This window comes from Triturus cristatus, chromosome 1_2 (genome assembly GCF_964204655.1).
Source record: "Triturus cristatus chromosome 1_2, aTriCri1.1, whole genome shotgun sequence".
Classification (NCBI taxonomy): domain Eukaryota; kingdom Metazoa; phylum Chordata; class Amphibia; order Caudata; family Salamandridae; genus Triturus; species Triturus cristatus.
The window spans coordinates 784911466-784934500 of NC_140580.1; the positions used below are offsets into that span (position 1 = coordinate 784911466).

At 42.3% G+C, this 23035-nt stretch overlaps 1 protein-coding gene across 32 annotated transcripts in view; it reads left to right on the plus strand.

Moving 5' to 3' along the window:
• The window catches only part of ANK3 (ankyrin 3), a 1906984-nt gene that overhangs the window by 1758349 nt on the left and 125600 nt on the right, over nt 1–23035 (plus strand). For 28 of the 32 annotated variants that reach the window (XM_085608804.1, XM_085608807.1, XM_085608799.1 and 25 more), the window contains 2 exons: nt 9079–9219; nt 14218–14908. In XM_085608804.1, the coding sequence (XP_085464930.1) occupies nt 9079–9219; nt 14218–14908 (832 nt within the window). The remainder of the gene's footprint in view (nt 1–9078; nt 9220–14217; nt 14909–23035) is intronic. The other 4 variants (XM_085608825.1, XM_085608826.1, XM_085608829.1 and 1 more) reach the window with 1 other exon arrangement.

A 23035-nucleotide genomic window follows, 5' to 3' on the forward strand; every position in this document is an offset into this window, starting at 1 on the left:
ACTCTACTCACTCTCTACTACTCACTCTCTACTACTCCCTCTCTACTACTCACTCCCTACTACTCACTCTACTACTCTCTACTACTCACTCTCTACTACTCTCTACTACACTCTACTCCACTACTCCCTCTCTACTACTCACTCTCTACTACTCTCTACTACTCACTATCTACTACTCTCTACTGCTCACTCTCTACTACTCTCTACTGCTCACTCTCTACTACTCACTCTACTACTCTACACTACTCTCTACTACCCACTCTCTGCTACTCTCTACTCCTCTCTACTCTCTACTACTCACGCTCTGCTGCTCTCTACTACTATCTACTACTCTCTATTAATCACTCTCTACTACTCTCTACTCACTCTCTACTATTCTCTACTACTCATTCTCTACTCACTCACTCTCTACTACTCACTCTCTACTACTCACTCTCTACCTCTCTCTCTGCCTCTCTCTCTCTGCCTCGCTCTATGCCTCTCTCTCTCCAGCCTACCTCTCTCTACGCGCACATATATGCACATATATATATATATTTTGCTTTGTATGATCGCATTGGATTATATTGAAAATAATATTTATATTTGTATATTTGTTGACATATTTATTGTTGCAAGCAAATATGATTCAATGTGGACATTCTAAACAACAATAAGCATTTATGCATGCATTATATTGAGTGGAGCCGAGTATTTTGTCTATTTTCATGAATTTATACAAGCACTTGCACATTAAAAAGCGGGACACTGTTAAGCGCTCTCATGTGATCAAGGCCGCTTGTACGGCCGAAACGTGTAATGGCAGATGACTGAAGGATAAAAACAATTGCACAATTGGAGGTCTGCACTCGTCTTTTTCAAATTGGATGTATTACGAGTCAAAGTGATATTTTACCGGCATTTGGACTGTCGCCGGTTAGCAGACCCCCCTTCCGGGAAGAAGGCTCCGTAGCAGACAGTCTGTCTGCCCCGACCAGGTTCCTGCTTGCAGTGCCGCGGGCTCGTGGCGCTGCCTTGGCGGGGACCCCTGGGGCACTAAACGGAGTTGGGAGTGAAACACAACAGAGATATCGCTCGGCTGAGCAGGTAGAAGACGGGTGCTGTTGCCGGATACTCACCGTTTCAAGCCTCGAAGGTACACACTATATATTACAGTGCTGCACGGGTCGGGAGGTGTGCTTTTCTCCTCTCAACTTGGGACAGTGTTCGGGCAGCGCTTGACATTGTCATTGAGATTGATTGCAGGAGTCATTATTTTCAAATTTAAGTCAGAATGTCTGCCAACGTGCTCAGGAACCGCGAGCTTGCCGCGGAGGAAATGTTCCCGGATTCCGTAGAGAATCAGGCCAATGCCGATATAGAGGGAACCGAGGACTCTTGTGCCAGAACTAATGGACTTAAAGACAATTTTAAACTGCTGGAGAAATATAAACGCCAAGAACAATCCAACTGGTGGGAGGCGCGCACATTGAAAAGATATCTTGATGTGGGGAGAATCCCTAGTGGGCTGCGCATCATGATTGCCCCCAGTTATGAGGCGCCAAACCCTCTGATGATGGCGGAATGGGGTGAATGCAACCTCGAATCATCGCGTAGACTAGTACAAATATTGGTAAAGTACGCGGAAATAGACAGGGCTGATCTACAAACTAAAATAGAAGCCCTCAAGGAAAGCATCAAGCAGCAGGAAGGTGACTCCCGGCTGGGACACAAAATGAGGGAGGAAATGACCATTAGACTAGCAAAAGAGGAGGAAAAAATAAAGGTGCGCAAAGCATACAAATTTAAAAGAGACCACGATAATTACGCAAATGGACACATTTTCACTTTTGCGCGGCGCTATGATTCGTTAAGGGCAGCTACAGCTAACAAACGTATGCAGGGGGACAATGGAGTAAACAAACAACGCACAGAATTGCCTTCACCTTCGGATACGAGCTCGGTGCCCGATAGTGAATCTGACAATGAGAACATCAGAAGGAATGTGGAGCATGGAGGAATTAAACTCACATTGGGGGAAGAATTAGACATTTTAAAACAGGGCAGAAGGGACACCCTGCGACCACGCAACCATGAAGTAGTCACAAAACAAAATCCCAAAGGAGAAGGGGGAGACGTCCAGCCCGCAGGAAATGGAGAGCCCAGGAAGCGGGGCCGGGGCCGAGCGAAGCGGAATTAGGATAATCAACTAAAGGTTCACCATGCACCGACAGTGAAATAGATAAGCAGGAGGCAAATACTATCGTGAACTTAGCTAACATCAACCTGTCGGTTGCAGAAACTCAGTTACTATCCCTAGGATTGTCCTTCTGCCCAGAATCTAACTCCCAGTATACCAGAACGAGAGCTGATGTTTACCAATTCATTAGAAAACTAAAACTCAAAAGATTTCACCAACCGAGGTCTTCAGTTGACTTAATGGCCTCAAATACTACGGCCATAACCAGCAAGGACTCTCCAGGGCTATCAGTCTCAGATATAGGCTTATATCGGCACTTGTGCCAACTGGAAAGTGGAGATCAACTGAATAGCCAGGGTATCCTCTCACTGGGGGGACAGAACAGACCTGAAACACCATTCAAAATGAAATCAAAATTTGTTCCCCTAATGGCCCGTGACGGACTTGATACTTTTAGCGACCATGTAGTAAGTCAGATAAAGAAATTGAACTTTGCCATCAATAGATCGAAAAAAACACATACTAACAGAGAAATAAAATACAACCAACTAATTGCAAAATTACAAAAAGAAAATGTGATTTTAAGAACCTCTGATAAGGGCGGAAACATTGTCCTTTGGCCTATGGAAGACTATATGAAGGAGGCATAAAATCAGTTAAATGATCCTCAGTGTTACAGAAAAAGTACACCACTCAAGTATAAAAGCACTCAGGACTCCTTGTTTAAGAACTTGTTAGCCTGGAAAAGTTTGGGGCTTCTCAGTTGGGACGAGTATAGATTCATCAAAAAAGAACATCCGTTGGTGCCAACCATCTATTTTATACCAAAAGTCCATAAGAATTTAGAGAACCCGCCAGGCCAGGCCCATCATTGCAGCTTGTGATGGGCCACTAGAACATCTTTCCAGGTACATAGAAAGTCATATGTCCAGGATACAAGTGACTTTTTAAACAAAATCAAAGATTTGTCTTGGGATTCAGATTTGTTACTTGTAACACTAGATGTATGTTTTTTATATACCTGTATTAGAAACAAGGATGGACTGAGAGCTGTGTAGTACTTTCTCAGTACAAGACCGATGAAGTATGCACAACACACACGAATGTTGTTGGATATGTTGCTTTTTAGCCTTGAAAACAATCGATTCCTTTTTAATGGCCAGTTTTATCAACAGATTCAAGGAGTCGCAATGGGGGCCAGTTTCTCCCTGAGCTATGCCTGTCTTTTTATGGGCTGGTGGGAGGAACTGGTCCTTATGCGAAAGCATGAACAAATATATACCACTAACATTGTCTCTTGGTTGCGTTTTATCGGCGATCTTTTTATTGTGTGGCGAGGAAGTGAAGAAAGTACCATAAAATTCATAGATGAAATGAATCAAAATGATTTTAATCTTAAATTCACTTTTAACATGATTAGGCACTCTGTAACCTTTTTAGATGTTCAAATTTGTGGAGAAAATATTGTCTTAACTACTACCCTTTTTAGAAAACCTACGGCGGGTAATACAGTTTTACATGCGTCTAGTGCTCATCCTCCAAATTTAATTAGGAGCATTCCGTATGGGGAGATGCTCCGCATCCGACGCACCTGTAGTAACAGAGGATGCCAGGATTAAGCAAACTGAAAGCCCCAATAGGTTCCTAGCTAGGGGTTACAGTACAGGAACAGTGGATGCCGCTATGAGAAGATCTCAAGTGAGGTTCTCCTTGCCTATAATTCAAAGTCATCCCAGGAAGCCTCTGTGCAGAGTACACAACCTTTAAGACTTATTTTAACATACTCTAAACAGGAGAAACAGCTGAGGAGCATCATAAGACGCAATTGGCACTTTATCCAAGAAGATCCAGTGATAGGTGACCAGATGCCCACGAATCCTTCCATCACTTTTAGAATGGCTATGAGTATGGAGAACATGTTGGTCAACAATAGTCAGGAGATTTGCCGCAAAGATATGTGGTTGAAGATAAGAAAGGGTTTTTTCAAATGTTTTTCATGTAAGGCCTGCCAGTTTGGGACCAATGTAAAAACCTTCACAACTGCTGTTTCAAATACAGTCAGAGAAATTAAGCAACATCTAACAAGCAAAACGGAATATTCTGTTTATGTTTTGGAATGTGATTGTCACCTGAAATACATAAGGAGTACCAAACTGGCAGTCCAAAAACGAATTCTGCAACACATCAGGGCGATAATTAACAAGGACCAAAATTACCCTGTTGCTAGGCATTTCCAATCTGTTCATAGCAGTAATCCACAGCATTTGAAATACTTCGCTATTGAAGCCATCCCCATCACAAAAAGAGGGGGTGACAGAGAAGCTAAATTGAGATGCCTAGAGACTAGTTACATCCTAGAGTTCGATTCTAAGCACCCAGGCGGGCTCAATATTACGGAAGAGCTCCATACTTTTTTATGAGCAACAATGGAGTCTTCTCAGAGCAATAGCGAAAGATCTGTCAACCATCAGCAAGATGAATTTGAGGTATCAAGATTGTTTTCATGTTTCCTTTAGAATGGGTCAATACATTGTTGTTTTTTATTACAAACAAAGATAATTTTATACTATTTCTATATTAACCTGGTTTTAATGATTGGTATTAGACATAGGGTAATTTTATCATTGTGTTTTATTTCCGGTCATTTTAACAGGGTTTTTATAGTATGTATGATTATAATAGTGTATTTCATATCAACTGCCCCGCTGGCCTTCCTTGATCCCTTATGAAATGACATTCTAAACGGCAATAAGCATTTATGCATGCATTATATTGAGTGGAGCTGAGTATTTTGTCTATTTTCATGAATTTATACAAGCACTTGCACTTTAAAAAGCGGGACACTCTGTTGAACACTGTCATGTGATCAAGGCCGCTTGTACGGCCGAAACGTGTAATGGCAGATGACTGAAGAATAAAAACAATTGCACAATTGGAGGTCTGCACTCGTCTTTTTCAAATTGGATGTATCACGAGTCAAAGTGACATATATATATATATATATATATATATATATATATATATATATATATATATATATATATATATATATATATATATATGCATTTATATACATGTATGTGCATATGCATTTATATATATGTATGTGTGTGTGTATATATATATATATATATACATATATAAACATATATATACATCTGCATATCTATATAAATGCATGCATACATATACATATAGTACCAGCCTGACAGCGTCCAACAAACAGGCACCGACTCCGTGAGTAATTCAGCAAAGAAAGAGTTTATTCCAACGATTAGCACAGACGCGTTTCGGCGGAGACAACCGCCTTGTTCACTGCATCCAGTTCTAAGTTAATCATGCATGGTTAAGTAGTCCTTGTCATTACACTCTCTTGGGGTTGTCATAGTAACTAACAGCAAAAAGTAATAGACATAGTGAAGGTCCTGTTAGGTTTAGTTGTTATAGCAACTAAAAGACAGACCTAATTTGCTTTCGATACGAAAATATAATAAATAACGTTCAAAGTAAAAAACTGTACTATGGTTATATAGTCACACAATAGCAGTGAAAAAAATGAAAAATACAGAATAATAAGTATTGTACAATTTTTACAACGTGTTGGTTACATATGTAGACCTCAAATGCAAACTTGCCCGAGGAAAGAAAATAATAAAGTACTAGGATAGTTAGAAAGAGAGGTGTATGCTTGCTAGTTTCATAAAATGGGAGTACTCAAAAAAGAGAGATTAGATGACCTAGTGTAAAGGTGTGGGTAGAGTACTGGCCAAGAAACACTGGTTGGTCCCATGTGTGAAGAACTATTTATATACACTTTAAGTAAAGAGGTATTTGTTTTAGATTTCAAAGGATTGTTCTTAACAAAAATGCCCGAGTGGGCAGAGAGGTAACCAATCAAACACAGTGTTGCGTGGTTAACGAAAAACTAATTGTATCTCGGGCAGGTAATCACAGTTAAAAAGAAAGTGAACGGTGACGGGTGTGCCATAAATAGAGTAGTAGAGCGTGCGAGAACTGAACGCTAAGAGGAATGGAACAGTGGGAACGGAGAGTGTATTTATTATTAAAGATGGACACTGAGAGCTTCATCGGCATTCATCCCATGTGGGATTTTGGAATTGAGGAGAATGATGTATCTTGACTCCAGTCTCCTGAGTGCCAATTGCCTGTTGCCTCCCCTTGGATTTTTGGGAATGTTGTCGATGACAAAATAGGAAAGATCCTGGGATCTTCTGGCAGGTTGTGAGTTTATGTGTCTGGCAACTGGATATGTTTGGTCATTGTGCACGATGGCTCTAAGATGTTGCAGGATACGGATGTGTGCTGGGTGAATGGTGCTTCCTTCATAGTTTTTACCACATGTGCATTGTAGGACATACACAGCAAAGTCTGTTTTACAGTTGAAACTCCCTCTTATTTCATACGGTGTGTTTCTGAAGGGCATGTGGACTATTTTGGTATTCATTCCATGTTTACACGCTTTGCATTTGCTACATTTTGTGAATCCCTTAGGTGTTTGGAACCAATTTGGTTTTTTGATGATGGTAGGTGCATTACGCACTAGTTCCTGACGCATGGATTTGGCACTTCTGAAACTAATTGGAGGGACTTTAGCGCATGTTGGTCCTATAATGGGGTCATTCCTTATGTTGTTCCAATGTTTGTACAGGATTTTTCGCAGGGAAGTGTGATACGCATTAAACCCTGTAATCAATCTTGGCGTATCTGTTTTAATGGGTTCATGTTTAGCCTGGTTGTTTCTTTTCGTAGTGAATAGAAGTTCCTCTCTGGTGGTTTTCTCACTTCTAGTTTTGGCATTGTTTAATATTTTAGTTTCGTATCCCCTGCTCTGTAGTCTATTGAAGAGGTCATTAGTGGATTTATTTAGACTCTCTTCCGTGCTGCAATTGCGCTTCATTCTTATGCATTCTGCATAGGGGATGCCCTTTTTGACACTATCATAATGGAAACTATTAGCGTGCAGGATGGCATTGCCTGCTGTAGGTTTCCTGTATGTTCTCGTTTGGATTTTGTCTTGTTCTATATACAATTCTATGTCCAGAAATTGTATACATTCTTTACTGGTATGGCTGGTAAAAGAGAGGTTGAGAGTGTTGTTGTTTAATTCTTGTGCAAACTGTTCTGCACCTTCTTGTGTACCTTGCCATAAAACAAAAATGTCATCTATGTACCTGACATAGATAACTACATTTTCTTTCATTTCCAGACTGTGTGTTGGCATGAGTACTTGCTCCTCCCACCAGCCCATATGCAAATTAGCATAGCTGGGGGCGAAGCAAGTACCCATGGCTGTGCCCTGTAATTGTCTATAAAACAATTTGTCAAATATGAAGACATTGTTTTCCAGGCACCACTCGGCCATTTGCAGCAGCATAGAAGTGTGTCCATGTAAGTGTATAGGTCTTTTGTTTAAGTAGTGTTCAAGCGCATGTAATCCGTCCTTATGTCTAATGCTTGTATATAACGAGCATACATCCAGTGTCATGAATACATAATTATCATGCCATTTCACATCATACATTTTGGTCAAGAAATCGCCTGTGTCCTTAATATAAGAGCGTAAGTCACAGACAAAAGGCTGGAGAAAAAAGTCAATAAATCGAGAGGTGTTTTCAAACAGTCCACCAATAGCAGATATGATTGGTCTGCCAGGTGGATCAATAGCGTTCTTATGTATTTTTGGGATTAAATACAGTTGTGGTGTGGTTGGATAGTCATTTTTTAAGAAATCAAATTCTGGTTTGGTGAGGAGACCTTGGCTTCTCCATTCGTAAAGGGCTTTGTGATATCTTTCTTTTACATATATGCATGTTATGAACATGAAAGTTTAAAAAGCACTAATAAAAGCAAAGCTAAAAAGCCACCTAAATACAAACAGAATTGCTTTAACTTAAACGAGGGCGAAACCTATTGCATTTTCAATGCTTGTTTAGTTTGTTGAGGGTAGTTTTGTCTGCTCCAGAATGGTGCATTTCATCACCATAGAGTGCTTTAGGCCACTAAAGTTTACAGCAGAAAGTGTAACATTTTGAAAATACATACTCTTAGTGAATAGAATTAAGTACTAAACTGTGGAGGCCAGTGGTGACATGAGGGTTTGGGTCCATGGATGCACCTTATCAAATGCCTGGAAAATGATGAACAGTGTTTGATTGTGACTTGACCAGTTCTCTTCCTATTTCTCTGCCTGTTGCAAAACTGAGTGTCCCTACTTAAGACATCTTTCTGAAAGACCCTTACTTCCTGATTTAGGTGAAAAACAGGACTTTTCAGTCAAATCAGGATTATAGTGGGGACACAAATACCGCTGTGAAATTTGTGCAGCCCATAACCAGCAATATTTAGGGTTAGAGCATGGAACGGGGCAAAACATGCTATTCATCATTACAAAGTGCAGAACCCACAATAATGTGGCAGTGCAGCACATGTTAAGCACCACATCCCAAGGTGTAGGTATCTATTGGGTATGGTTCTACCATAACCAATACCGAGGCCCTCGTAGTGATGTCATTCGTAATCAGATTTGTAGTGGGCGCACCAGCTGTTGACATACTTTACTATGGAAAATTATCAGTGTCACTTTCATTGAAATGTTAGAAACTAGAAGTGTGTGTAATGCCTTGAGAGAGAACCTTAGTAATTTTCAAAGATTTGTTTGCTTCTCACTGACAATTCATAACCAACTGACATGTAAGTCATCTGTCTCACAAATCGAACTCCGATTACCAGAGGGAAGTTTCAGGATTCTGGTGGATTGCTGATGTGTGAAGTAAATGTTCAACAAAGCTTGTCAAGTTATGCTCAATTGGTGGATGTTCTGAAGTTATTTTCCACTCAGGAGTTGCTTGTGACTCATTTTAATTCACTGCCTTTTTCAGCGGATACTTTAACAAATGTATTGACAAAAATAAATCGAATGGATATTGTGACACTGCTGGAAGGGCCCATATTTGATTATGGAAACATCACAGGGACCAGAAGCTTTGCAGATGACAACGTTTTCCAGGATCCTGTAGATGGTAAATAATTGTTGTTGTTTTTTATGGTTTTGGTTCTTACTTTGTATTACAGCTGTTTCATAAGCTGGACATAAACAGATAAGAAGGCCTAAAGGCATGGAAAGGCAATTACAATTGTATAGTTCTGCCATTCAAAGATCTGAAATAGTTACTGATGCAAAATCTGCATTATAAAATAGAATATTTCAAAAATATTCCATCGGTACAGTAAAATCTCACACTGTGTATTTTATGCAGCAGTTTTACATAGATATTTTAAGACTGGTTCAGTAAATTAAAGTATGGATCTCTTGTACTTAGTTGCCAGCCATAGACTTTTCTCTGGGAGCAACAATTAATGTATGCATGACATGGACATGTAAAGTGGATGCAAGGACAGACTTCCTGTAAATTTAGACCAAGAGTAGCAGTAGGTTTCTTCCCAATGCCCTGGCTAATGTCAAGCTTTGCCTCAAAGTTACAGTTTCTATAGCAGAAGCAGAACTTATACATATGTGTAATGAAGTTACAAGAGGGTCTGATTCCTATGTTCAGGCAACCTTACTGTGGGGAGTGGGTAAGTAGCTCAAACCAACTGCTCGTGCTGGCCCTTGGCTAGAATCCTTTCTGCAAATCATTCATAAACTGTAGCAGGAGGCTGATCAAATTGCCTATTTTTGCAGTGTCTTGGATAGAATGATCTACTCCCTGCAAATATGTCTACTAGCTACCAAGTATTGTTCTTAACAGACAACATAGAGTGTACACCTAGTAATAGCCAGATTATTTCACATCAGTGTGTTTGTACAATCCTCATCTTTGGGTTGTTGCTCATGAAGATGAGACAACCTTTACCCAGAGCCCGAAAGGATATGCTACTACCCAAAATGTGTAGTTTTCAATATATATATATATATCTATATATATTTCATTAGCTGTATCTGCACATATCTTGACAAAAAAGCAGTTCATCCACTTCAGCTCCTTCATGCAATGTTTTGCTCAGTTCCATCAAACGTGACCCAAGAAAAAAGAGAGGAGGGAGGGGAAAGTGTGAATGGAAATGCACCAAATTAAGCACAAAGTTGAAACATTAATCAGAACGTGTGCTTTTTGTGATTTGATGTAAATCCATGCAGCGGTTTCGAGAAATTTGAATTTACATAGGGGCTTGGTTAGGTCATGTAACAGTTAACCCTTAAAAAAAGTTGGTTGTCTGGATGGTTGGTGCAACTTGGGTAACCCAATACTCCCACGGTACCCAAAAATTAAAAAAATAAATAGTCGTTGCTGATTTTCTCTAAGGGCCACGCACAGCCCGGTGGATGGCTACCCATCGTAGTATTGGCACTCTGGCCAGGTCCATCAACCAACACCCCTGGCTGTGTGAGATGGGGTGTGGTTTGCCACAGGTTAGATAACTGGTATTGGCATATGTTCTACTATGAATATGATAAAAAAAAACTACAAAAGTTAAATGATAAAAATGTAAGGTTAAAATGACATCATAGTTAGGTTTGGTAATAAGATGTTAATTTAAAAAAAAAACAGAAATTCACTGGAAACAGCAAAGGTTAAAATGGCATTATAGTTCAGTGTTAAAATGAGATAAGAACTGAAAAACCACTGAGACTTGCCAGTTAGGGTTTAGTGAACTAACTATAACTTGCGCCCCCATCATGCTTTTCGTATGACCTCACATATGTCATAACTCATGATATGTTAAATGACATTCTTGATGGCATCACTAAAGAATCTCATCACTAACATCACTGATTTCATCATCCTCGATACTGCTATATGTAACGCTCCATAAACCCTTAGATCATTTCTAAAAAGAATGTTGTTAGTAAAGGGCTGTTGTCAGAGACAGCATAGAATTATGTAACCAATAGCATGAAACATGATGAAGGCCTGGAGGCGAGTGTGGCTGTGCATTGTAAAACCATGTACGTTTTGGGTGCAAGTAGTACTCCAAGTTAAACAAGGTAAGCTGAGCGCACCTGATGTGGATTGCAGAGATATGATTCATTGTGGGTTGCAGCTTAAAGCCAAAACCTGTTTCAAAAAAGCTATGAGAAAAGCAAAAGTTGGAAGGTGTTCAAAGTTCAAATGTGGGTTACCCCATTAAAGTCTATGGAGACAGGTTTGTTAGGGGAGTGAATAGTAGTAAAAATGGGGTAACATCCACCAAATGTGAGTGAGTTGACAGGTATGTTATGTGCCGTGCATATGGTTAAAGTTTATGAACATTATCACTTAATTTATGATAGAAGATTTGACACAGTTGTAACTTATTGAAGTATTGTATCCACAAAGACTATTGCACCCTGTCGCAATTATTTGATTATGTCATCATTGATACCATCAGTTACATCATGTGAGATGTCATCAATGATGTCATGAGTGAAATAATATACGAGATCTATAGCAGTGAATGTTGGGGGCACAAGGTTTAGTTAGTTCACTAAACTATAACATGTAAATTTGAGTAGATCTTATGTCATTTTAACATCTAATTATAATGTTACTTTTACACATAGATATATATATATATATATACACACACACACACACATACAATACCCGTTCAGGCATAGAGTGCTGCATACCTTATGCAAAAAAGAAGCAGAGAACTCTGCGTAGTTCCCAAGTTTAGGCGGAGAGCAGCGGCCGTATAGCTCGCTGTACAACACCAGTGACATTCTGAATTTGCTCACCTCAAGTATCTGCATTTCTATCAAAGTTTTTAAGTATAGAATTAGCATATTGCCTTCCACGCCGAGATAGAAAGTGCCAGTTCTGCAGCAAAGTCTAAGCGTAGTGCTATCCACGACGAGCTGTAAAATAACAAAAGCCTTTTACCACTCCATGCACCGTATTAAAGCTTTGTATTGGTAAAGTACCATCCAAGCCAACCTGGAATGAATAAAAGCAACCCCTATTCTTTAGAGTTTAGCCTTGTCCTGCCACAAGGGAGCACCCAGTATGAGTCAAAACAATACCGTTTCTGGCATAGAGTGCTGCATAACATATGTAAAAAAGAAGCAAAATTGCTTTTATTAATTTTAGGTTGGCTTGGATAGTATTTTACCAATCCAAAGCGGTGAACTGTGGGCTATTTAACAAGCTTCCTGGAATCTGTTTTGTGGTATCATCCCTCATCAGCCTGGCGTGCTTGAATTCAGTGGTAAAGAGAGCACGAGACTCATGCCTGGGCATATCTTTCCCGCTTAGGGCAACTATAGCAACACAAGTCTGTGAAAGAAATTTGAAGATAAAGGTGGCAAGAGTAGGAGAGATAGAGAGAATAATATAATGAGAAACTCAAGCAACGACTTATAAGTAAATGGCATACTAGATAAAAAACAAACGATTGAGTGGAGAGAAAGATGTAGAGAGACGGTTATGCAAAACATGATATGGGAAAGGAGCAGACCAAGATACAGGCAAACATAGATGAGAGGAGAATCGGAGCAAGAGAGAAAGGTAGCATGAGTTAGAGAGGTGGGGTGGGTGAGCAAGGGAAGGAGCACAATCTCAGATGGAGAGGAAAAACAGTGGAAGATGAGTGACAGCAAGAGGTGGAGGAAGAGAATGAAAGGAGAAACAGAGAACCAGAAGAAGATGTGACATAGGAAGAGTAGAAAGAAAGGAAGTGGAAGAAGAGAGTCTATAAGAGGCAGGTAATGGAGTCACAGACAGAGTGGAAAGCATACATTTACCTACAGGAATGCAAGAACAGAAGCAGAATGGGAGTAAAAACAGACATGACAGACAAGGAAGAAGGGAAAAGGAAAAAGGTCAAAGTAACAAAATCACAAGCCAAATCTAAACACATTCTTTCTTTTTTATAACAGCTGTTCTCATCTTGGGGTTGGTGGGTGGCATGGGGTTCAAACCCCGTTTGGTGAGGTTGGGTCAATGAGTTTTGCCCAGGCATGCTTGATGTCAGTTTTACTGCCTCTCCTCTTTTTTTAAAGCTGCATAGTTTCTCCTTTCCTCACCAAGACCAGACCACTTTCACCTTTCTCTCAGCTGCATCAGAACAATCCTGCTCAGCCAACAAGCCATGGCATGAACGACAGTTCTCTCTTTTGAAAATGTTTTAAACAATGCTGGAAATTCATATCACTTTTTTCATTGTGTGTGTTGCCTATCTAATCCTAATGATTTTCCTTTGTCTCATATCTCATATTTTCTTTTTATTTGATCAGTGTATTTGATTGTACCCATGTCACCAAGAACTCTGCATTCTACAAGATCATCATCATCTTATTTGCCACAATCTCCACCGCCACATATGTTTGCTGTGTCTGAAATCTTGATATAGTTTGCTTCCTGCAAAATGTGTTTCAACAGTCATCCACCCCACTTCCCCTTCCTTTCTATCTAGATTCTGTTCTATCCTCAAATATGTTCTCCTTTTCCACCTGAGATTCAGCACTAAATATTTTAGCAGTTCCATTCCAATTCTCTAAATATAATACATAAGGTTTATAAACCAGCATAGTGTTTAAAGTATTGTTTTAAACATGTGGCTATTATGTTTTGGCATAAGTTAAGAACTGCCTGATAGATCCTTTCTGCTAAATTTAAAATCAGGTTGCCAGCAGGTTAGGAATGCATCAACATTTGCTACAAGAAAAAGGATTTGGTGTTTAAAGACAGCTGCTGTCATCTCATATAATGTCGTTTTCTGTTCAAAGAAACACCGAAGACTATCCTAAAGGATGTGGTTACACAGTATTTAAATTATCACAAATCAGTAATACAGAAGTCCTAGCACTTCTAATTAAAATTTCCAAAACCTGACTTCATCACCCTGTGAAGTCTGATATTTTGGATACATTTCTTTCTGGATATATATCCCTAAATGGAATCAGTGCATGTAAATTTCTGCTACAGTTGACCATACATTTTCCATATGTGATGTGATACTTAAAACCATTCTACGTGTCTGCTCATGTGTTGTTACATATATCATTCCAGTCAGTCCATGTGTACTGTCTTCCATAGGTTACACCTCCATCCAAGTGGAACTGGAAACTCCCACCGGTTTGCGTTTTGTGTCCCCCACCCCTTTCCATCACGACGAATTCTTTAGTGATACCTCTAGCATAGAGTCACCTCATAGAACTCCCAGTAGACTGAGCGATGTGTTAGTAACTTCACAGGGGTTTGTCGATAGTACATCAGTGGGACCTCCAGTGGTGACTGAAGAGGACACTTCACTGGAAGACAGCAAACTTGATTCCTCTGTGCCTTATAAGTGGCTGTCAAAAGCTGAGGCTATCCACCAGAGTCCAGTGTTCGATATGGATATTCACGATGAAGCCCTACAGCTCAGTAGTGATTGCTGGGTAGAAAAATCTATTAAACACTCCAATCAGATTCAAAAGCAAAATGAAGAATTGTATCAAACCGGAGCAAGGACTGAACAGTGGGAGAGAGGAAAGTCTGGTTCTGATGAGGAGATGACACAAGAAAGGCTCAAAGCCCTCTTTGAGGACATTCATCTGGATGAAGGAGTTGAGTCGGAGGAGATGACTAAGAAAAAGGTGCATTCTATCCTTAAACAAGTCCAGCAAGCAGAACAGGAATTGTCTATTATTGCAGGTTGGCAGAATGAGGTAACGAGCATCAATGCTGAGCCACCAACGCCGGGGCATAGACTAAGTGCTGAGCTACGAGACCAAGTGAACGAAAGGTATGTGCCTATTTATGACTAATGCCATCTAAATTATATACATGTATATATACGTTGTTGTATTTTATATGTCTGTAGGCAGGGATATTTAACATAATGTATTGTTCAGACATATTCACTGTCTTCCAGCCGCGAGTTTTCGTTTTACGTAAATAGAATAATCTTTAACATAGCAAAGATTGACATTATCGAACATCCATGGATGCCTATAACTTCTGTTTGGTAGGAAAAGGTTGATCAGTATCTTATTCCGTTGCTTATATTGAGCATATATTTCTGCTTTGAAATTGACATTTCCTCAAGGGGCCACCTAAATGTCAGCAGGCCAACCTAGTGACTGTAAGTAAATCGTGAAGTAAGCAAATGGATTTTTGTTGTCTGGAAGACTGTTAATTTAAGTTTAGGCAGGAATTTTAGTAACTTCAGTTTGTTAAGTCCTCTATTCATGTTGTTTATTAGAGGTAGAGTAGAGGGATGCCAAGTAAAGCTGCATTGATTTTCAGGAAAGATGACCACAGTAGCCTACTCGCAAGGCAATAGGGTGTTGATTTGGCATCATATCTTGTGTTTGTGAGCAGCTCTTTCTATCATGGGATGAAACTTCACGTTAGTAATAAGCAGATGCTGTTAAAGCTATTGCTGTGGTACAACATAGGGGAAAGTCTTAAAATTGATTGCACATGGCAGCTGCTATTTGATCTGGATCCTCTAGACTCTTTAAAACCCTGAACAAGTTTTTCCGGTTTTTGTTTTATTAGCCTAAGATACAGCATTTTACAAATCAGTATGAATCGTCAACCTTGAACAAGTTAACCTTGAAATACCAATATACAACATTTTGTTCCTTTACTCTGATACCTAAATTATAAGAGAGCTCTGCAGTCTTAATTGTCATTTTTGGTATGGGATTAGTTATTCATTTCAGGATTAATGTAATAGAGGATGAAGTTTATAAGACCTCTTAAACTCTTCGTGACTGGGAGCTAAAAGTGATCAAATTAAAAGCTAAAGTCAATGAAGGTTGATACTGTAACATCTTGTCTGGGAAAAAGGATGCATGAAAAAATAGGCTAGTGGTATTATGGTGGTATGTTAAAAGAAAAAATTAATGCACCTTTCGACTAAAATGTTCATGTCAATTTAACTCATCAAGATGGATTCTGTTAGAACTGATACATCAATCCATGGAAGTTAGGACATCAGTAAAGCTTCATCATTTTTGTTATGGTTAAACTCCCCTGAAACCCTTTTAATTTTCTCTCTAACCGGAACCTAGGCATAGCACCACTCACTTTCACTGTTCCCTGTCTCCAGTTCCATTTCTTGCCTGCTCCACCTCTGTGCCCCTAATCCTCAAAACATTGTGTTCGAGGCATATAAGCTGCAGATTACACACTGTGCATAGATCGCCATCTGGTGTTGGGCCCGGATGTTTGCAGTTGTTTTTCCTCTTGGAAAGTCTTTGGAAGTCACGAGGTCCGTGACTCCTCCTTTGAATCGTATTGCGCATGGGCTTCGGCTCCATCCTCAGATTGTTTTTTTCCGCCATCGGGCTCGGATGTGATCTTCGTGCTCCGGTTCCGGACTGTTTCCAGTTCTCTAATCGACGCGCGATCCTCCACCCTTTTCGCTGTATTGTTTTCGATCGCGATCTCCCCACTCGACTTGGCTCTCATCGATCTAGACCTTCGATTCCAGTCGTCAACGACGGCCTTCGGGCCTACCCAAGCTCCGGTCCTGGCTAATGGAAAGGACTCCCTTCAAGAAGTGCCCTCGATGTGGGTCCAATTTCCCCCACACCGATCTCCACATAGAATGCAATCTCTGCCTCTTCCCTGAACACGAGTCTTGAGACTGTCCGGCATGCAAATCCTTCCGGTCCAAGAAAACCATTTGAGACCGAAGAGCACGAAGAACTATGGCACACTCGTCGGCGGCGATCCCAAACGACATCTTCGGAGAAGGCGTCGACGCTCCAGAAAAACACAGGGCATCCGAAGCCGATGATTCAGATGCGAAGGACATCACTCCGGCACAGAGGGTCATGAGTACCGAAATCCACACCCACCCCACATCCTCCATGGCATCCAAAAAGGCTTCGGTCACACCTTCGCCTCCGAGCCTAGGCATGACCAAGAACATTGCTTCCCACACCGCACCTTCGGGGCCGGTAAAGAAGCCTATTAAGCCTTCCCATGGCTCGGGCTCGAGCCAGCCCAACGTCGGTGCCGACAAACACTCCTCTGCACCGACGTCGAAAAAGAAAATGGCCTCCTCCTCGGCACCCAGCTCCATACCGAAGCACTCGGCGCCAAAAACCAGCACCAGCTCCTCGGTACTGACGCCGTCCTCGGAACCGAGCAAAAAACACAAGGCCACTGACACCCATATCTCGAAGCCGAAAACCATCTCGGAGCCGAGTAACCAACCAGCCCTTTCAAAGCCGCATAGTTCAAAACAGCGAACTAATGCAGACTCTAAAATAAAAAAACCTACGGCCGATGCCTTCGGCGCCGACGGACAGACCACTCTCTGAAGAACTTTTTACACCTGATCCATTGCAAAAAACACTGATCAAGGATCCTAAAACTGGACATTTGATGCTCCGCATCAAAAAGAGACACCTGGACAAGCCTGCCCCAGCTCCACCTCCACCTCCAAAGAGGAAAGTCTTTGCTTCCTCCCCTTTGAGAATACCCTCACCCCCTCCTCCACCCCCTCCACCTCCCCCTCCTCCACCTCCTCCCCCCCCACCACATCATTCCCCCACACCCTCTCCGGATGATGACAATGATGATGTCTATGATGACATAGGGGACGAGCACCATGACCAAGCTACAGGGGACCCCAATCCTACAGGCTCCCCAGACCCATGGGACGACTATAACATTCCTGACATTCCTAACATCCCGCAGGATGATCTCTACCCTTCGAGACCATCCCCACCGGAAGACTCATTGGGGTTCAACCACCTACTCCAGAGGGCTGCACACTACCACGGTGTAGATCTCCATACCGACCCCGTGGAGGAGGACTTCCTCCTTTATACGTTCGACACGACACACAGGGCCACCTCCATCCTGCCCATGCTCAAAGGAGTCATCAAGCACGCGCCGGAGGTCTTTAAAGATCCAGTCAGAGCCAGGGTCATCAACCCTCGCATAGACAAAAAATATAAAGCCGCCCCTACAGATCCCGCCTACATCAGAAGGCGAGCACCACTAGATTCCCTAGTAGTGTCTACAGCACGAAAAAGAGCAAACTCACAAGCATCAGGCGAGGCACCATCACCTGATAAAGAGTCAAAACTCTTGGAGGCATCGGGCAAGCGCACTGCATCCCAGGCTGCCAACATATGGAGCATCACAAATACACAAGCGCTTCTGGCAAGATATGACAGGGCACATTATGACGAACTAGAAGCCATAATGCAACACCTCCCTGACAAATGTAAAAATAGAGCCAATGAGTTAATTCAGGATGGCAAAACCATCACAAATACCTCCATCCGCTGTGCCCTAGATGCAGCTGACACCGCCTCTAGGGCAATTAACACCAGCGTACTACTCCGTCGCCATGCCTGGCTAAGGATTTCAGATTTCAAACCAGAGGTGCAAGCTTCCATCCTGAACCACCCCATTGACCAGGAACATCTGTTCGGCCCAAAAGTAGATGAGGCCCTGGAAAAAATGAAGAAAGACACAGATACGGCGAAATGTATGGGAGCCTTACAATCACACCCTCCCAGGCGTTCTTTTCGCCGATCTTCCTTTCGAAGCACATCCAGAGGCTACTCCCCTGACACCACTTCCACTTCCTATAAAGCCCCTACCCAATCCACCTTTACAAGGGGTTACCAAAGAGGTGGCTACAGAGGCAACAATAATAAAGGCAGAGGCAAAACAAACACCTCCCACTCTTCCTCCACCCCTACCCAATGACTTCCCTCCACTCCCCCCAGACCATCCCACTCCGGTTGGGGGCAGACTCCACAATTTCCTTCCTGTCTTGACTACCATCACCTCAGACAAATGGCTAACACTAATAATTCGGTCAGGCTTTTGCCTCGAACTAACATCTACCCCCCCAAACATTCCACCCAAACAACGCACAATGTCACAAGAACATTTAGCACTACTAAAGCAGGAGGTAATCTCCCTCCTACAAAACGGGGCAATAGAATTAGTTCCTACCAACCAACAAAATATAGGGGTTTACTCCCGGTATTTTCTCATACCAAAAAGGGACGACACGCTAAGGCCCATCCTAGACCTCAGGCCCCTGAACCAATATATCCACTCAGACCATTTTCACATTGTCACCCTCTAGCAGGTACTTCCCCTGCTCTCCCAAAACGATGTCCTGGCCACTTTAGACCTCAAAGACGCCTACTTCCACATTCCTGTTCACAACGCTCACAGGAAAGTTCTCAGATTTCTGGTGGACGGCCAAAACTATCAATTCAAAGTGCTCCCATTCGGAGTCACCACAGCACCAAGAGTATTTACCAAGTGCCTAGCAGTAGTGGCCCCACACTTGCGGAGACAACACATCCATGTCTTCCCATACCTAGACGACTGGCTAATAAAAGCCAGCTCATACAACCAGTGTGTACAACACACTCACGCCACTATCCAACTACTTCACGAACTGGTCTTCACAGTAAATCACATGAAGTCCCCTCTGCAACCGTCCCACGTAAAACAATACCTCGGTGCCACCATAGACACCTCAAAAGCGCTAGCCTATCCCAGTCCTGTCAGGATAGCAAGCATTCAGGCTCTACACGCCAAATTTCAACCAGAACACTCTCTTCCAGCTCGAGTGTTCATGCAACTCATAGGAATGATGGCCTCTTGCATATTCATAGTACCTCACGCAAGACTCCAGATGCGTCTTCTCCAAGAGTGCTTAGCGCGCCAATGGAACCAGGCCCAAGGTCAATTGACAGATCTGGTGTTGGTAGACGGCCGTGCCCATCACTCTCTGCAGTGGTGGTCCACCAAAAACCTTTCCAAAGGGTGACCGTTCCTGGACCCGGTTCCTTAGATAGTACTGACAGCGGACGCATCGCTCTCCGGCTGGGGAGCTCACCTACTACATCACACCATGCAGGGCAGGTGGACGCCTCAACAAAAGTTACTCCACGTCAACCATCTGGAGTTACTAGCTATATTCTTAGCCCTAAAGGCTTTTCAAATGCATGTCTCAGGCAAGGCCGTCTTAGTCCGCACGGACAACATGACAGCCATGTACTATATACAAAAACAAGGGGGCACACACTCTCTACAGCTCCCTCAGCTAGCACAGAGCATATGGAGATGGGCCATACCCCAAAAAATCTTTCTCCTAGCCCAACATGTCCCATGAGTCAAAAAACACTGTGGCCGATCTGCTCAGCAGACAAACACAACAGATCCACGAGTGGGAACTACATCCACAAGTTCTTCACCCGTACTTTCAAATGTGGGGGCAGCCACAGATAGACCTCTTTGCCACCCACGAAAACGCCAAATGCCCAAGCTTCGCCGCCAGGTATCCACACCCGTCGTCCAAAGGCAATGCGATATGGATGAATTGGTCAGGCAGATTTGTGTACGCTTTTCCGCCTCTCCCACTCATTCCATTAGTGGTGCGCAAACTACAACAACACTCCCTCACTCTCATCCTAGTAGCTCCAAATTGGGCCAGACAAACGTGGTACACCTCACTGCTGGAACTATCTGTAGTACCGCACCAAAAGTTACACCTCTCTCCACGCCTCTTAATCCAGAACCACGGAGAGATCAGGCACCCAGACCCAGCTCAGCTCAACCTTGCGATCTGGCTCCTAAATCCTATAATTCGGTTATCTTAATCTTCCCCCTGACTGTATGAACGTCATTAGAGAAGCTAGACGACCTACCACTATAGCTTGCTACGCAGCCAAGTGGAAACGTTTTGTAATCTATTGTCACAATAACAACTTCAATCCCCTAGATGTGTCCATTCAACACATCATAGGCTATTTACTACACCTACAAAGATGCAACCTAGCCTACACGTCTATTAGACTGCACCTTGCAGCCATAGCAGCCTATCTACAAAACAGGCAACATCTATCTCTCTTTAGAGTTCCTGCCATAAAAGCCTTCATGGAAGGCCTCAAAAGAATAGTTCCCCCAAGAGTGCCACCCTCACCGGTGTGGAACCTAAGCATCGTTCTCACCAGACTAATGGGGCCTCCCTTTGAACCTCTACACAAATGTGAACTTCAATTTCTAACATGGAAAACTGATTTTCTCATAGCCATCACTTCTCTCAGAAGGGTCAGCGAGATACAAGCACTCACCATTCAAGAACCCTTTCTGCAAATGCACCATAACAAGGTGGTTCCCCGTACCAATCCAAAATTCCTCCCTAAAGTCATTTCTCCCTGTCACCCAAACCAATCTGTGGAACTACCAGTATTCTTCTCACAACCACAAACCGTGGCAGAAAGAGCTCTCCACACATTAGATGTCAAACGAGCCTTGCTCTACTACATCGAGAGAACACAACCCTTTCGTAAGACAAAACAACTGTTCGTTTCATTCTCACCACCACATAACGGCAACCCCATCTCCAAATCTGGGATAGCTGGATGGATTGTCAAATGCATTCAGATTTGCTACCACAAGGCAAAACGAACACTATCTGTTCCCCCTAAAGCCCACTCTACACGTAAGATAGGGGCTTCCATGGCATTCTTAGGGAACATCCCCTTAGATGATATCTGCAAAGCAGCTACATGGTCAACATCGCACACTTTCACTAAACACTATTGTGTAGATGTGCAAGCTAAGCAACAAGCTAGTGTGGGCGAGGCTGTACTTAAAACATTGTTTCAAACCACTGTAACAGATACTGGTGGTCGCCGCTAGGGATGGGTACTGCTATATAATCTATGCACAGTGTGTAATTTGCAGCTCATATGCCTCGAACGGCAAATGCTACTTACCAGTATGCATCTGTTCTTGGCATGTAGAGCTGCAGAACTACACACGCCCACCCGCCTCCCTGGCTACCTTTATCTGTTCCAGTCTATCTTATTTAGATGCAACACACATGGGCATCTTTACTGTTTATTACTACGCTCCATCATTTGCCTGCTGGCGCAAAACAATCTGAAGATGGAGCCGAAGCCCATGCGCAATACGATCCAAAGGAGGAGTCACGGACCTCGTGACTTCCAAAGACTTTCCAAGAGGAAAAACAACTGCAAACATCCGGGCCCAACACCAGATGGCGATCTATGCACAGTGTGTAGATCTGCAGCTCTACATGCCAAGAACAGATGCGTACTGGTAAGTAGCATTTGCCTTCTCTGTGACCCTCCTTGATCACCTTCTGCGATTCTCTACCTATGTCCACCTCTGTGGTCCTATGCATTTCCCTGCGCCTTTCTCTCCTGCTACCTTTAACTAGGTCAACAGCTTCTCCATCTTTATGTCTACTCCCCAATCCCATCTTGATGTCCTCCCCTCTCCTGTTTCTGCTTCCCACCACACCCATTCCCTCCATAGCTGTTGCTGCAGCTCCAGTGCCTCTATTCCACAGCACACCCCTGCGTTGAAAAAGCAAACAATGGTTTGGGTGCATCGAAATTGCCTTATTTTATGGAGGCCCAGAATAATATAGCTTCATTCTTTCCTGCACCTTCAAGCATTCAGGAACAGCATCTTAAATCATATTTTTTATTTGGAATGTTGTTGATTGATCGACTTTTTGACTCTGGAAGGAAAATATACAATTACGAAGCTACTAGGTAAGCATTTTTTTAAAATATAATAATGTAAATTTGTTGATTGTAGAAGAGGTTTATTCAAGACTAAACACTTGTGCCCCATCCCGTTGTGAGTATAAGATTGTCTCTGAGTGCTCTGTACAACATCGAACTATTTTATCACTACCCTTTTATGGACAAGAAAGAACTTTTGTTCAAAGAAACAGTGGTACATACACCAGTGATGGTCTTTGTTAATACTCCTGTTTACATTCCAGCCTTCCTTGCACCAGATATCTGGTAATTTCATAATGATGGATATGTACTTTAAAAAAATAAACTTTTTACACAGCCATCCAGTCAATTCTGGTGGTATTTATCAT